At 55.8% G+C, this 14,674-nt stretch overlaps 1 protein-coding gene across 3 annotated transcripts in view; it reads left to right on the top strand.

The window, feature by feature from the left end:
• Positions 1 to 1,330: 1,330 nt before the first annotated feature.
• Positions 1,331 to 14,674, top strand: part of PPP2R5C (protein phosphatase 2 regulatory subunit B'gamma) — a 124,525-nt gene continuing 111,181 nt past the window's right edge. Inside the window, exons 1-3 of one of the 3 annotated variants that reach the window (XM_053665982.1) lie at positions 1,331 to 1,496; positions 2,373 to 2,438; positions 13,614 to 13,773. In XM_053665982.1, coding sequence (XP_053521957.1) covers positions 1,470 to 1,496; positions 2,373 to 2,438; positions 13,614 to 13,773 — 253 coding nt within the window. In that variant the 5' untranslated portion in view covers positions 1,331 to 1,469. The remainder of the gene's footprint in view (positions 1,497 to 2,372; positions 2,439 to 13,613; positions 13,774 to 14,674) is intronic. The other 2 variants (XM_037130387.2, XM_037130388.2) reach the window with 2 other exon arrangements.

Genomic DNA, 14,674 nt, shown 5'->3' with positions numbered 1-14,674 from the left:
ACTTAAAATACTAATCATAAACCATTCCTTCTGCACATAGAGCCTTCTAGGCTGTTCAGCAAATTATTCTTCTAAAAGTGCACATTTTGACACCTGCAGGCAGAATTTACTTTCAGGACCTCCCACGACTCTCCTCACTTTAGATCTTTTTTCCCCTCTTCCTCTGTCTTTTCGCTTTCCTAGCGCAGAGCAGCACAGAATAAACCAAAAATGCTTTGCCTGGCAACTTTCAAAGAAATGCAAAACCGGGGCCAAAGAGAACGCAATGATTTCCAAGTGCCCAGTCAAGACTCGGCTCCTTAATCAGCAATGATTTTCAAGTGCCCAGTCAAGACTCGGCTCCTTGATCATCGCGGTGATGCGCCAGCGCACTCACTCCGTTCACTCCTACAGTCTGCCTCCTGCATTCCTTCAATCTCGACGCCTGCCATCAGGTTTCCGGCAGGTTTTGGCACTGGACACACTGGGGAAGTAGTATGTATATCAAAGTTACCCTAACCCTCAGTAAACTCATCTCTCCAGAGCTCTTAGCGAGGTGACAGAATCACGTGACTAGTGGTCAAAATGCAGGTTTCCTCACATGGTTTATGATCAAGCCAAACTAAAGAATAAAATAAAAGCCCATTGGAGCTGGTGGAGCCTCAGGATGGGCACCGGTAGGTGGTGGGCGGGGCCTAGCGGGGCCCCGGGAAACCGCCGCTCCCGCGGCTCGCGGGCCTGCGGGCTGCCCCGCGCACTGGCCCGCGGGTGCTTTAGAGTTTCTCGAGCACCGCGGCGGAGACAGGACGAGGCCGGGAGGCCGCCGTTGGTGCCGGTCCGCGCCGCGCATACTGCATTAGTTGTTGCCATCCGTTTCAGACGCGCCGTTTCCGCGCCTCTTTTATCTCTGACCCTCACCTCCACCGCCGGTACTGGCGGGTCGCCGCACACGCAGCCCCACGCCCGTTCGTCTGACTCGGCCAGGCTCTCGCGGCCGTACCTTTGGCGCCACTGCCACTACCACCCGGCCTCAGACTGACGCGAGCCGGAGAGAGACGGAGGAGGGAGCGAGGGACACGGACCCGCGCGGGTCTGGGAAGCGGGAGAGCGTTAGGGCACGTGAGGGCGCGTTGGCCAATGGCAGGGCGTCTGGCGGGAGGCGGGGCGGGGCCTACGGGAGAGCGGGGTGGCTGCACGGGAGCCGCGGCCCGGGGGCGGGGAGGGAGGTGAGGGGAGGGGCGGCCCGGGGAAGGGGTGGGGCGGCCCGGGGGAGGGGCGGAGAGACGCCGCCGCCGCCACCGCCGCCGCCGCCGCCGCCGCGGCTGCCGCAGCCTCTGGGAACCTGGAAAAGGGGAAGCGCGAGCGAGCGAACGGCTCAGTCCCCGGGCGGCGGCGGCGGTGGCGGCGGCGGCGGCGGCCGGGGCGGGGGCGCTGCTGCTGCTGCGGGGGGCCGGCGGCGGAGGCGGCGGCAGTGACGGCCCGCACCAGCCATGCCGAATAAAAACAAGAAGGAGAAAGTGAGTCGGGGCCCGGGCCAGGAGACTGACCGGCGGGAAGGGAAAGGGGAAGGGGCCGCGCGGAGGGCGGCGGGGAACTGCCCGGGAGCGGGGCTCGGCGGGACTCGGGGTTCTGTGCCTGGACCGCCGGCCCCGGGGTCCGGAGGGCTGTGGGGGGGGCCTCTGCCCGTTCTCGGGGTGGGGGCGGGGGTGGTTCGCGCCGGGCCGGAGGTCCTGACTGCCGGCGTGGGCGCCCGGGGCGGTGTGCGCGCGCGGTGGGCGTGAGGGGACAGGTGCGGCGGCGGAGGTGGTTGACCCAGCCTCGCAGACCTGGGCAGGGGCTTCGGGGTGGGGGCTGCAGACGCCTCGGAGGGACGCGGGCGGGGAGCGAGTGGACCCCGCTTAATGCTTCGGAGGAAGGGTTTGCTTTCCAGAGGGCCGCTCTAGGGCTCTGAAATTCTGTTATTCGGGGTGACGGCGGCGATGGCTGTGTGTGCGCTGCGTTCTTACTGGGGGGAGAATGTTTCCGCCTCAGGTGGAGCTCTGTAGCGTTCCGATATCACCCCAGAGATCCCCCGCTCACAGGGCTTAGCCGGGAGCGAAGAAAGGAATGTGCTGTGCATCCTTCAAAATGCTGACAGTGCTGTATAAATTAGGGATTGTCTGTTTCTGCTGAAAGTTTTCAACCCCAGATACGTAAAACGGGAAATCTGAATTTGAGTGACGACGAGGGTGGCGTCGAAATGTTGTGTAGCTACCTAAACAATATGGAGAATTTCTTGGTGGTATTAATTAAAACTATCATGAGTCCTTGTTAAATCCGTTGGCAAACTTTGATTATCTGTTGTTTAGCAGTATAAACTTTGCGAAGCCTAATTAATTCTTGATGTTTCCCAGGAGTTACCAAAAGCAGGAAAAAGTGGGAAAAGTTCAAAAGAAGGACAAGACGGAATAGAACCAGAGGTAAGTATCCTCAAATACTCATTTTCTGCTTTTTCGTGAACAGCTTTGAACGTAGGGTAGAAAAACCAAAGATATGGTTTTGTAATGTTTCCTATATGAGATTTTTTTCTAGTGTCTTGTGTCACTCTCACTTTCAGTGATTTTGGTTTTCATTATTCTACTTCAAGTAAACATGGACGTTATTGTGACAGTTGTGTCTCTCTGTGCCGCTGGTATTTTCAGATTCACTCTCCTCACCTCAAACCTAGCAGCTGGGCAGCTCTGTCCCTCTGGAGTTATCCATGTTGCTTTCAGTTCTCATCCTGCCCCTTCCTGTGCAGGCACCAGGTCCTTCTTCCAGCAACTCATGCTCCTTCCACCGCCTGTGCTGTGCTGGGTGCTGCTGGTTTCCTGGGTCAGGTCCTTAATGTGTGGCCCACTTAGCCTCTGTCCCCAATAGTGTCAGTATGCTTTGGTTTATCTGGTTTGGGTGTTTTTGTGTTGTCTCCAATCTTTCACATTTTCTTTCTGTCCGTATTGGCCAGTTCTGACTTCTTTGGCTTCTTGACTTAGGGCTCATAACGGGACAGCTAGAATGCTCCGTGAGGATTGCGGCTACCCAGTGGGGTTTATGTGGTCCCTGATGAGGTTGTGCTTTGAGAGCCTGTGCAGAGCTGGCCCCAGGCTTTGCCTTATCGCTCCCGGAAGAGCTCACAGGTGCTTCTGAATCATCCGGGGAGGGGAAGCTGCTCGATATCGCGGTATCTGGTTCTCCAGAGTCTGATCATGGATCCAGCAAATCAGTTGCCCTCCCGAAAGCAAAAAGCAGAAATCCAAAAGGGCTCCTTAACGACCAGTAGTTAGGGTCTACTCTCTGCCCTTTCTTTATGGCAGACAATCAAGTTTTACTGTGGCATTCTTACAAGTGACTTGCTTACTTCCCTGTCACTCTTGACTAAATGGATTTAAATGAAGTTTAGTCCCTCCGGGAGGATGTGTGCTTTCTATTTCTTTTTATTGGTTTGTTGGTCTTTCATTAAGACTGCTGAGACTTCCTAGTGCGCCCTTATTGCTCACATACCAGACTCTGCTCACTATTCTCATCAGAAAGGAGTATCGATGGGTTTGGTGCATCTATTCCTGTTTCGGCGGAGAGAACCTGGCTGTGAGGATGGCTAATGTGAAGCTTGTACCTGAAAAACCCATCGGTAACTGAAAGACACCAAAACCGCCAGTATGTAAAATGCGTGTTTTTAAGGGGACTGGGTTCCTAACTGTCAGTCACCGAGGACTCTCGAGGTGGGGCCTGTGGCGTTGATGTGATGTGCAGTTGTCTGTATTTTTCCTGGTACTGCAGCCTAAGAGCTGGAGCCGCAGAGCTGCAAACCCTGTAACTCGGGGCCCTCCACTACTTCCTCGTGAGGGTGCCCGGGGCGACATGGCAGACTGCATGACAGGCGGATGACTCTGTCAGTTGTTTTGCAGGAGTACAAATGGAGGCCCTGAGTTCATCAGAACTTTGAGTCGAGCCTACTTTGTTATTGTTTTCTCCCCTCTGTCTTCATCTCGTGTCTTCATGCTGAGTTCCGGCCACTTAGCAAACATGATCGACGTGCTCTTCCCCTCCCGTCTCAGGATTAGTGGAACCTGAACATGCAGACTGGTTTCCGTTCCCATGTTGTTTTTAACGTTGCTCCCCCTTCGCAGCCGGCCTTCGCTCGGTCGCCCTGTGAGCACGCCTCTGTTAGGGCGGTTCCCACACTCCGCTGCACAAGCCGAGATGTGCAGACAGTGCCTGGCGTGGCGGGTCTGGATGTAATCGCCACAGAGAATGTGTCCCAGAACGTGGCCTGCCTGCGGCCACCTTGACACACATGTCCACGTGTGGGCTGGCCCCGTTGGCTGCGAGCTGGCCTCACAGAGGCTGCAGGTGGCGGTGCGCGCTGCCCGGCGCTTTTGGCTCAGACGAGGACCGCCTGCCTGGCGGTTTTCCAGAAGGAGGGGCATCCTGTGGCAGAGAGTAAGAGAATTGAGTGGTGTAGGGAGAGTATTTCGGCCCTGAGTTTGGACGAGGGAACTGCTAGCACCTGAAGCCCGAAATTTATGACCTGACCTCCGTGGCTCTGGTTCCTCATCCTTAAAATAATTTGGACGGTTTCAGATTTGGCTATTTTTAACTCCATGGGACAGACTAGGCATGGGCCCTCTTGAAAGAAGTTTTCCCTGCAGTATGTCTGGCAGGGTTTATCTTCCAGTATAACAAAACGCTGGTCACTGTTTTTGCCTTTTCCTAGAAATTTCTGCTCCTTGAATAATGTGTATTGGTGCTTTTTTCTTTTTCTTTCCTCCAAGTAGAATGTTTACCCACACGTGTCCTGGAAATAAAAGTTTCTGCCCAGTACCTACTGCTGGTTTATTTCATGGCACACTTTCGAGTGAGGCCACAAATGGGCTGATGGGACACTTGTGGAGGGACAGTCCACCAATGGGACACTCTGGAGGGACAGTCTGGTGTGACACTCACGTCTGTGGAAACGTAACTGGGGACATCGCGTGAATATTTAGAATCTTAGTAACTTGCTCAGAGAGCCCTGAAGGCCGTTTGCAGGGCCAGGCCATGCAGGGGTGGTTTTGCATTTTAGTCCCTGCACTGTGTCCGGAGTGATTTGTTTTAAGCCCTTAGAGCTTGCCCAAGAGTTGGTCTCTGGTTGTGCATTTTGCATATCCTGCCTCGGCTTGGTGTTTGTTTGAAAGTCTCTACAGCAACTCTTACATAATGTTTGTTGCCGTGAAGAAAGCTGAACAGTCTGTTCTCCATCTTGGTAGCTCGTTTTGACACCTACCTTTGGAAGTGACTTCTTTCTATAACCCGTCCCTGTACCTTTACCTGCTGCTGCCCCGCCCCACCCCCCCACCCTCCACCCTCGAGTCTAAGACAAGGAGCCAGGATTACTTAGGTACAGGGCGGGTAGAGGTTAAAACAGAAACTTTGGAAATATTTATGAACTCATCGAAGAAAAACAACACCCATTACGTATTAACATAAACAACATGTTAATGAAAAATGTCTTTTCAAGAAAACCTGTTTGACTTTCTAGCCACTGTTCCCTGCAGCAGGAATTGTAGTCAGTTGGAAGAGGACAAGGAAAGTCGTTTTGTTGGCGGGTGTGTTTCTGGGGAGGTGTCTGTGGTGACTACCCCGAGAGGCCGACTCCCCGCGCCCAGAACACCAGGAGCCTCTCTGTAGGTTCCGATGTGAACTCGGGTTTCTGCTGGGGGCCCCCCGCAGTACATTTCCCATGGTCCTCTTCCCAACTTGGCTTATGCAGCCCTAGACCGGACTGCAGAGAAACTCAGAGATGACCCAAAGGAATAGTTCTTTAAAATTTTTTTTTGAAATTCTTGTGTAATTATTATGTAGGAAATGGAATTCTCCACTTTCAGTTGCCACCTTTTGGTTCACTCTCCCCCACAGTTCCATGGAAGAAAGATGAGGGGCTAGGAAGGCATTCGCTCTTGGAGGAGGAGGGCCAGGAGCCTGCCTCCCTGGGGGTAGTGGGGAAGCAGCTCTTCCAGGGCTGTCCCCTTTCTAGCGCCCACTCCTGTCCTACTTACAAGGCAGACTCTTGGTAGGCCCTGAGTGCCTCCTGTCGATCGGCTGCTCTGGGGGCAGGCATGCCACCCTCTGCGGCCTGTGTGGGGCCGGTGCTTCCTCAGGCTGCTGCCGGGAAGAGGCCGGACGCCTCCTGGAGGGCAGAATGGCCCGCTGCTGAGACCAGTGCTCTAGGAAGTCTGCTCCATGAAGTACCTTCGCTTTGCAAGTCCTGCCAAGCACGTAATGTCTGAGAGAAACCCCTTCCTCCTGAGCAGCAGGGCTCGGGCACACGGGGCGTCAGCACCTGCACAGTCTTCAGAGTTAGCGAGGGTCCCGGAGAGCTTCGTTCAGTGGTTCATAACTGTCTCATAGGTTTCGTATTGGAAATTAAAACAGAAAGTTTTAGATTACTCATTATCTAGCAATGGCAATAGCATACCCGTTACATGTTAACATAAATTGCATGTTTTTATGAGAAATGACTACCAAAATTCACTGAGAAAATGGCAGTGCTGTTTTTGCAAATCTCTTTAATGTCTGATTGAATGGACGGGAGCTGGCTTCTCAAGTTTGCTTCTACCTTCAGGCTGCTCAGTCACACGTCTCGTAGCCAGGGGAGGTCGGTGTGACGATGGTTCCAAAGGCAGATTGTATCTTAGTGTCGTCACAAACCCGGCAGACCCCAGGAAGGGCCCAAGGGACCCCACTTTGAGGACTGCCGTGAACCCTCTTCCAGGCCTCCACACTGCTCAGCTGAACCCTTTTGTCCTTGTAGCTCCAGCTCAAGTTCGTTTACCCTGGAATTTAAGGAGGATTGCTGAGCCCATCTTGGACCATATTTTTTCCACCTTTTACATTTAAGTAGCAATTATTTGCTCTACTGATTAGCATTCGGACTGCCCGGGACACCATCATTTCCCTGTGATTTGCCCCCCTAACTAGATGAAGTCCTTGAGGGCAGCAGTCTAAGTCAGTGCTTCTCTGCACTGGTCATTTTTGTGGGAGCCTGGTGTCAGGAAGCGTGCAGTGGTGGAGAGGCACCTTCCTGCATCTCGGGGAGCTGGGGAGTCAGTCTGCCACCAGCATGAGTCACGGTGACATTTTCCTAAGTCACAGGGAAAATTCGTCTGAACGATTTCAGCTATAAAAAGTCCCCAAGACTCCCTAAAACATTGGGGACCCGTTTATGTCAGGGCACCAGGGTGTCTAGTTCAGCACAACTTTGTAGGTAACTGTCTGCATTTTCTGGTCTGTGCCTCAGTTTTCAGTCGCAGACTTCTTGCTTCTCCGTCAGGTTTGAGAGCAGTCCCTGCGGAAGTGCAGCTTCCCACACCCAAACGCGTGCCTTCTCCATTGCGTCCACCTGGGGGAGCAAGAGAACAAGCCCGGGAGTGCAACTGCCCTGGGCTCTGCATTATTGGTTGGAGGACCTCGGTTTTTGCTTCATCTTAAATGTGTGGTTTTTTAAAGGTGGGGTAATTATGGCTCTAAAGGAATGTTTCTCGGACTTCATGCCATGTTTTCCCGGCTGGATTCTCGAAGTACCTGGTAGCCCTGAGGTGTTATGTTAGACCTGCGCTGTCCAAGATGTTCACCTCTGGCCAGTGGTTTGACCAGCCCCGGGGAACAGTGAGCATCTTACATCTCTCACTGTGAGTCTGTGGATGTGCAGGGCAGGGTGGGAGGGAAAGGCACTGCCCTGCACAGTGACCCCGCATGGGGGATACTGGCTAGGAGGTGGCTTTGTCACATGCCGGTTGTCTGCTTTGTTGTTTGAATGAAATATCTCAAAATGGAGAAAACCTCCCAGACACTCATGTTTTTCCACTCTCAGTTTATGGAGGAGCTGTTGCTTGGCTACATGGAAGGCTGGGGTTTGGGGGGGACCGCTGGGCACTGGGATGTGCAGGCCTGGTGCGTCTCCTGTTAGAAACTGCAGTGGCCACTTCCCCAGAGGGTCAAGGACAGCCTCTGGAACCCTGTTCCCTCTGCCTGCAGAGGGGCAGCCTTGTGCATGGGCTGCTGTGGGGGAACTGGGGAGAGTGCCTGGCACCCCTCAGTGCTCTTTGCCTCTGTACCTCCCTATGGGCCAGGCACTGTGTAGCAGGTCAGGCCCAGGGGGCAGCTCCGCCGCCCCGGCTGGGTGTCTGCTGCCTTAACACAGACTGCAGACCCGCCTAGGGGGCCGCTCCCCTTCCCCCTGCTGTAGGACCTTCCCCTGTGGAAGGGAGGGCACGGCTTTCCCTTTGTAAGTGTAGCTTCACTTTGAGTCTTAGACTGGGTTTTCAGACCGTCCCGAAGGTCCAGGCCTCACCGGGAAATGTGGCCCCTCTGAATGTGGTGGGGGCCACCTGCCCACCCGCAGTGATGGGGGAGGCCGGCCGTTTCTGTCTGAGTTGGTGCCTGCTGCCGACTTCTGCTGATAACTGCCTGTCCCCGGGCCGGACGAGAGGCTGCAGCAGATCTGGGCATTGGCCACTCGCCCAGTGAACAGGCGAGAACACAACCGCCTGTGCCCTGCGTTCCAGGAGTGACGAAAGGGAAGATCTGAGTCCGTGTTAGATTTTACTCAAATCAGGTAGCCAAATACTGTCATATTTCTTTGCAGACACTTCTTGTAATTTCAGGACAGGTGACCCAGTGCTGACACTGTGAGCGGACACCTAAACCAAGGCCGCTTGGCTGTTGTCCACCAGTCAGTGTCCTGCCACAGCTCGGCCCTCCCTTGGGTGTGGCAGACTTGGTCTGTGTGCCTACTGGCACTGGGGGCGCTTGCTGGTCACGCAGGCCACCTCCAAGAGGGAAGGGGGCAGAGGGTGGCACAGATCAGGGCCGGTGAGCTAGCGGCCAGGGTGTGGACTCCTCCACCTGCCAGTGGTTCCTCCCTTGCTGTGGACCCAGCACTGGCCTGGACGCTGGGCTTCATAGCCGAGCTTCCGGCCTCCTGTCAGAGAGAAACCCACCACCCCAGTGTGCGAGGAAGAGAGCTGTTGGCCACATTTTTAGAGGTTGGGGGTCACAGAAGAGGGAAGCCCCTCACTGTGCCTGGTACAGTGAGGGGTCCCCTGAACAGGCTGAAAAGGAATGGATGAAGCCCTTTTTTACACGCAGTAAGGTACACAAGGCACACAGTTCATCGTTCATAGCACTGAGTGTGTTCACGGTGTTGTGTGGCCATCACCACTGCTAGTTCCAGAGCACCGTCCTCACGCGGCAGGAGGCCCCCCCCCCCATTAAGCAGTCCCTCTTCAGTTCTCGCTGACCCAGCCCCTGGCGGCCGCTCACCAGCCTTTTCTCTCCCTGGAGCTGCTTGTGCTGGGCCTTCTGAGTGGGTGGAATCTTGCAGCGTGGGGCCTCGTGTGTCTGGCTTCCATCACCGAGCACCCTGTTGTCACTGTCCACGCACAGTCGGTGCGTGTGCTTCATCCCTTTTCACGGCCGAGCAGCGCTCCGCTGTCTGGCTGCAGTGTGTTCGCTGTGCCGGGAGTGGTGGACGCGTGGGTCGTCTCCCCCTCTGGCTGCTGTGAGCAGTGCTGCGAGTGACCCACGGTGTTTGTGTGAGCACCTGCCTTCAGTTCCTGGGGGCATGTGCCGAGGGGCGGGCATCTCTGCTGGACTCCCCGAGGGGCTGCCTGCTTCCTCTCCCCAGCGCTAGGCCAGGTCGCGTCCTGCCGGGAGCTCACAGGGCTTCTGGTTTCTCCACGCCCTTCCTGGCGCTTGTTTCCCAGTTTTTAGAGTTGCAGCCGCCCTAGTAGGTGTGCAGTGGGGTGTGGCTGTGGTTTTCATTTCCATCTCCCTGATGGCTGACGGCGTTGAGCGCCTTTTTGTGTGCGTGTCGCCCACCTGTGCACCTCCTGAGCCAGCGTCCGGCACTTTCAGACCTGCTCCTGCCAAGTTCTGAGACCCTCCTCCGGCCCTGCCTCTTTCTCCCCGCCACGTCTTTCAGAGGCGTTGTGCTCACTCGGGGTCTCCTGCGTCACCCTCTGCCTCCTCACCCAGCCCCCCCACCTCCGTGGCACCGACTCCCACAGACAGTTGGCTTTAGTGGTGTTGGTGGGGGTGACCCTCTTCTCCTCCTGAACGGCTTGCCCCATCGTGGCCCCGCTTCTCTGGCTGGGTCTCTGCAGCCACCTTGTCACTACCTCCTTCACCCCTCGCTGCTCCCATCATGCCCTTGTGCTCAGTGGTCTCATTCACTCCCCGACCTCGGTACCCAGGTAGATGGACAACTCCAGATTGACGTCTCGGCTCAGAGGAGTGTTTCCCGAGAGCCGGCTGTGCGGCTGCCCGACTGGGCAGGCTCTGGGAGCCAGTGAAGAACAGACAAGGACAGGCCAGCCTCACTGTCTCCAGAGCTGGTGGGACAGACAGAAACCCGGAAACCCAGGGGAGCTGCGGCTGTGGTCAGTGAGCGGACAGTAGCGGGGAGCCACTGGGAGGAAGAGGACGGCAGCCGTGGGCCTGCCTCGGACTCAGAGCGCTCTCGGTGGAGCTCATTTCTCCCCGCGTTTCCTTGCCGTCTCAGCTGCCTGTCCCACTGTCCCCTCCCCGTGTCAGCCAGCCATCTGGGAGGCCTCCCCGACCCCTCCACCTCTTCATCTGCATTTGCACTCTGTCAGCCGGCACCTCGACGTTCCCCGGAATTCTCCGCTTCGTCTAGCGCTCTTCCGCCGACCGCACCCGTCTCTGGTCTGGACGGTGGTGGCTCCTCTGCCCCCCTTCTCCCCTCCGGCCCACACCCACCTGACGCCTGAGCAGCCTCTCAGCAAGGAAAACGTGCCCCTGGCCGGTGTGGCCCTGTTGGTTGGGGTGTTGTCCCGTGACCAAAAGGTGGCAGGTTGGATTCCCAGTCAGGGCGCGTCCCTAGGTTGTGGGTTTGATCGCTGGTCCCCAGTCTGGGTTCTGGGCACCTACAGCCCCTGACCAGGCACGTGGGGAAGGTGGCTGATCGACGATGCTCTCCCATCCATGTCTCTCTCTCCCTTCCTCTCTAAAAGCAGTGAAAAAATGTCCCCAGGTGAGGATAAAAAGAAAAGGAAAATGTGTTTGTGTCATTGCCCCACTGAGAACCTTTCACTAGGCTTCAGGTTTCCCTTGAGATCAAGGTCAGATTCTTTAACCTGGGCTGGTGGCTCTGGGGGGGTCTGCAGCCACTCCAGGCCCACCCCGTGCCTCCTGCCTCCCTACTGTGGCCATGCTGAGCCCCTCAGCTCTTGGTGACACCCGCCTGGACATGGCTTTGGGCACACACGTGCACACGCACACTGCTCCCCTACTGTGGGTGCTCACCCCCCCCCCAGAGGAGCCTTCCTGACCTTGAACGCCCCTCTGGCTGTTGCCGGGCATAGGCAGCCTTGTGTTTTTCACACACCTGGCAGCCCTCGTTGGGGGAAAGGCACCCACCTCCTAATCCACACGTGAACACAAGGCGATAGCCGTGCTGGGCACAGGGGAGAAGTGGACTCGGAGCCCCGGTGCAGGGCGGCCTGGCTCCCTGTGAACAGAAGGGGGCGGTGGCACATCAGAACAGAGAGGGTGTCAGCAGGCTCTGGCCTGGCCCGCGGTCTGGGGCGCTTTGCAGACACCATTTAGCTAGAGGCATTGGGGTGGGGTGCACAGGGGGAGGGGACCAGGCTGTCTTTCCTGGAGACCACTCTGCCTGCACTGAGGAGGAGTGGTCAGCAGGGCCCGTGGGACGAGGTGACATGGCAGGGAGTCAGAGGCCTTGGGGAGGACGTTGTTCCCTCGGACAGGGCGAGCATCGCCTCGGCGCAGCCTGCAGCGGGCTGTGGGGACCACGGGTTTCCTTTTCTGTTTCGTGAAAACAGAAAAACTTGGCCAGATCACCGGTCCTCCTGTGGAGGCTGTTCCGTCGGGGGGCGGGGGGCAGCAGCACGAGCTCTCCTGCTCATGTTTGGGCCAGGCGTCCATGAAGGTTGTTAGGTGGGTAGTGCTGGATTCCACGTGTAAACTTCCATCTGCGGACACCTGTGAATGAAACATTTAAAACAGGCCAACCCCTGGGGGAGCGTTTGTGGCTGTGGCGTGAGTAAATACCAGGCTTTTCTAAGATCAAGTGAGCTGAGCAGAGAGTTTTAACGGGGGGCATCCCGAGCAGGGGAGAGTTGTGGACAGGGATTTTGAGGAGGAAAGACCCATGCTGTCACGGTCAGGTGGGCGATGACAAACGTCAGGGACAGAGCCCGAGAGAGCCCCCTGTGAGGAATAAGCTGTGGGGGGCCGGGCCCAGGAGGCCCTTGCTCCGGGTCAGACACACCTGCACGGGGCGCTCCCAGGAATGGGCTCCTGCGCACCTTAGTAACAGGAAAAGCAGCACTTCTTTCGTAGAAATTCTGTCCAGTGGTGAGCGTGGAGAGTTAGAGGTCCGAGTGGGTGGGCCTGTGCTCCTTGGCCCTGCGTGCTGGTGGTTCTGGGACAAGTTTGGCTCTCACAGAGCACGTCGGGTGGGTGCAAACTCCATTCCTCTGGGCAGACTGCAGGGCGGGGAGAGGGAGCACCTTTGCTGCACAGAGCACCTGGCTGGTGGACACGCGCCAGAGCAGCTGCCAGCTGTCCCCGCTCTGCCGGTGGGCCCTCGGCGCTCACCCACCTCTGCTTGAGAGTGTGCGCTGCTTCCCACCTTGAAAGCCGCTGCGTGTCATGGGACAGTCGGTGGTCAGGCAGTCCGGGGACAAGCCCCGAGTCTGGAGCCCGGAGGTGAACGCGAGGGGAGGGAAGCCAGAGCTTCCCCAGGCTCACGGAGCCGCAGCCCTGCCCTGCAACCTGCTCCGCGTCCTGAGGCCAGGCGGCGATCTGGAAGGGAAGCCATCGTTTCTGCGGCGTTCGTCGTCTGTCAGTGTCCTGTTGCTGCTGTGCGAATGGCTGCCAACTTAGTGGCTTAAAAGGACATAAACTTTGTATCTTACAGTTCTAGGGCTCAGAAACGGGGCCGACTTAAGATGTCGGCATAACTAGTTCCTTGCGGAAGCTCTAGAGAACAGCGTGTTTCCTTCCCTTTCCCAACTTGTAGAATCTGCCTGCGCTTCCCTTGGCTCGTGGCCCCTTCCTCCGTCCTCGCAGCCAGCAGTGTGGCACGTGCGTGTCACTGTCTGACCTCTGCTTCGTCATCTCGCTGCCTTCTCCTGTCTCGTAAAGACCCGTGTGGGCACATGGGGTCCGCCCACCAGCCCAGGGCCGTCTGCCACTGTGGGGTCCTGAACCTCGTCACGTCTGCAGAGTCCACTCTGCCAAGTGCAGTCCCAGGGATTGCGTGTGGGCGTCTCCGGAAGGCCATCACCGTCAGCCTGTACACACACACACACACACACACACACACACACGTGTATCAGCCTATATGGCAAACACCTAAGAGCCCAAAGGGAGATAAAGGAACTCAGGTTTGTCTGTGAGTCTCTCAACATCAAGCATTACAGGAGGTGGCGGAGCCCCAAGTCCAGCAGCTGCAGAATTATTGTGTTGTTTACGGTAGAGCGGAAGGGACTCTCCCAGAGTGAAGCGTTCATGTATTTTTCCCATATTCTAAGTGGGCTGTAAAGTCAAGTCATCTGACACATTTGTTCCCGTTTTCATTTTGTGAACAGACTCCCAGCAGGAAGAGCAGCCTCATCACGGTGCCGTCGGCGTCTACCAAGATAAAAGTGCCGGCCCCTCAGCCCGTAGTGAAGAAAGAAAAACGGCAGAGTTCCTCCCGGTTTAGCATCAGCTATAACAGAGAACTTCAAAAACTACCATCTTTAAAAGGTAATTTTTATTATTTGTCTTTGAAAGTTAAATGTTGCCTATTTAGGGGGAAAGAGTAATGTTCTGATAGTTTGTTAGCTCTTACACCTTTGCTGTGTGTTTGGTCCGTAGGACCATCTCTTCTTCTTTACTGAGTTTTCTTTTAGATTGAGTGCCTTTAACTTATTTACTCAACTAGTATTTTAAATTCCAGGCTTCTTAAGATAAAAATCTACCATGAATCTATTGTAGTTATTACACACTCAAAAAAATAACAGGAAAGACTTGAAATCTTCTCGTATTAGTTGTAATCAGGCTGGCCGAGTTGTCTTTAAAGTCGATCTTCCCTCCCACCTGTCTCAGCTGTGCAGCCCGGAGAGCAGCCACCCGAGCAGAGCAGCCGTGAGAACTGGGGGGCACCCTGGGTTTTCCCGGGGGTGGAGGGGTGCAGACTGGAACCGGAGTCCTCGGGGACTTTTTTCACCCTTCGGTCATTGGTGGTCACTCCACCCAGGGGCTTCTTCTTTGAGATGAGTCAGGAAATAGAGCTCTTCGCTTCGAATTTTCCTCAAAATGGCACAGTTGCCCCTTTCTGCCTGAGGGTGTTGAGTCCCCAGAAGTGGTCCTCTAGGAGATTTTGAGATTGACATACATAAAACCTTATTAAGGAAAAGTAGAGCGAGAACCCCGAAGGCAGATGTGAACCTCTGAAAAACTTTGTTCTCATTGAAATCTAAGGCTAGCGTAATGTATAAAGAAAACACCAGATATTTTTCATGTCTCAAATGCATAATAAATGGACCTTTTACACTTAGTTTTTATTTTGAGTGAGCTCAGGAGCTTGATGCAGGTGTGAGTGCAGGGGGTGGCAGAGGGGGCGGCGGGAGGGAGGGAGGAAGGGCGGGTGAGGGACTTGGCGGAT

The sequence above is a fragment of the Artibeus jamaicensis genome, unplaced genomic scaffold (assembly GCF_021234435.1).
Source record: "Artibeus jamaicensis isolate MK-2021 breed Jamaican fruit bat unplaced genomic scaffold, CSHL_Jam_final contig_444, whole genome shotgun sequence".
Classification (NCBI taxonomy): domain Eukaryota; kingdom Metazoa; phylum Chordata; class Mammalia; order Chiroptera; family Phyllostomidae; genus Artibeus; species Artibeus jamaicensis.
The sequence above is the reverse complement of the archived record's forward strand: the minus strand, read 5'-3'. Positions and strand labels throughout refer to the sequence as shown.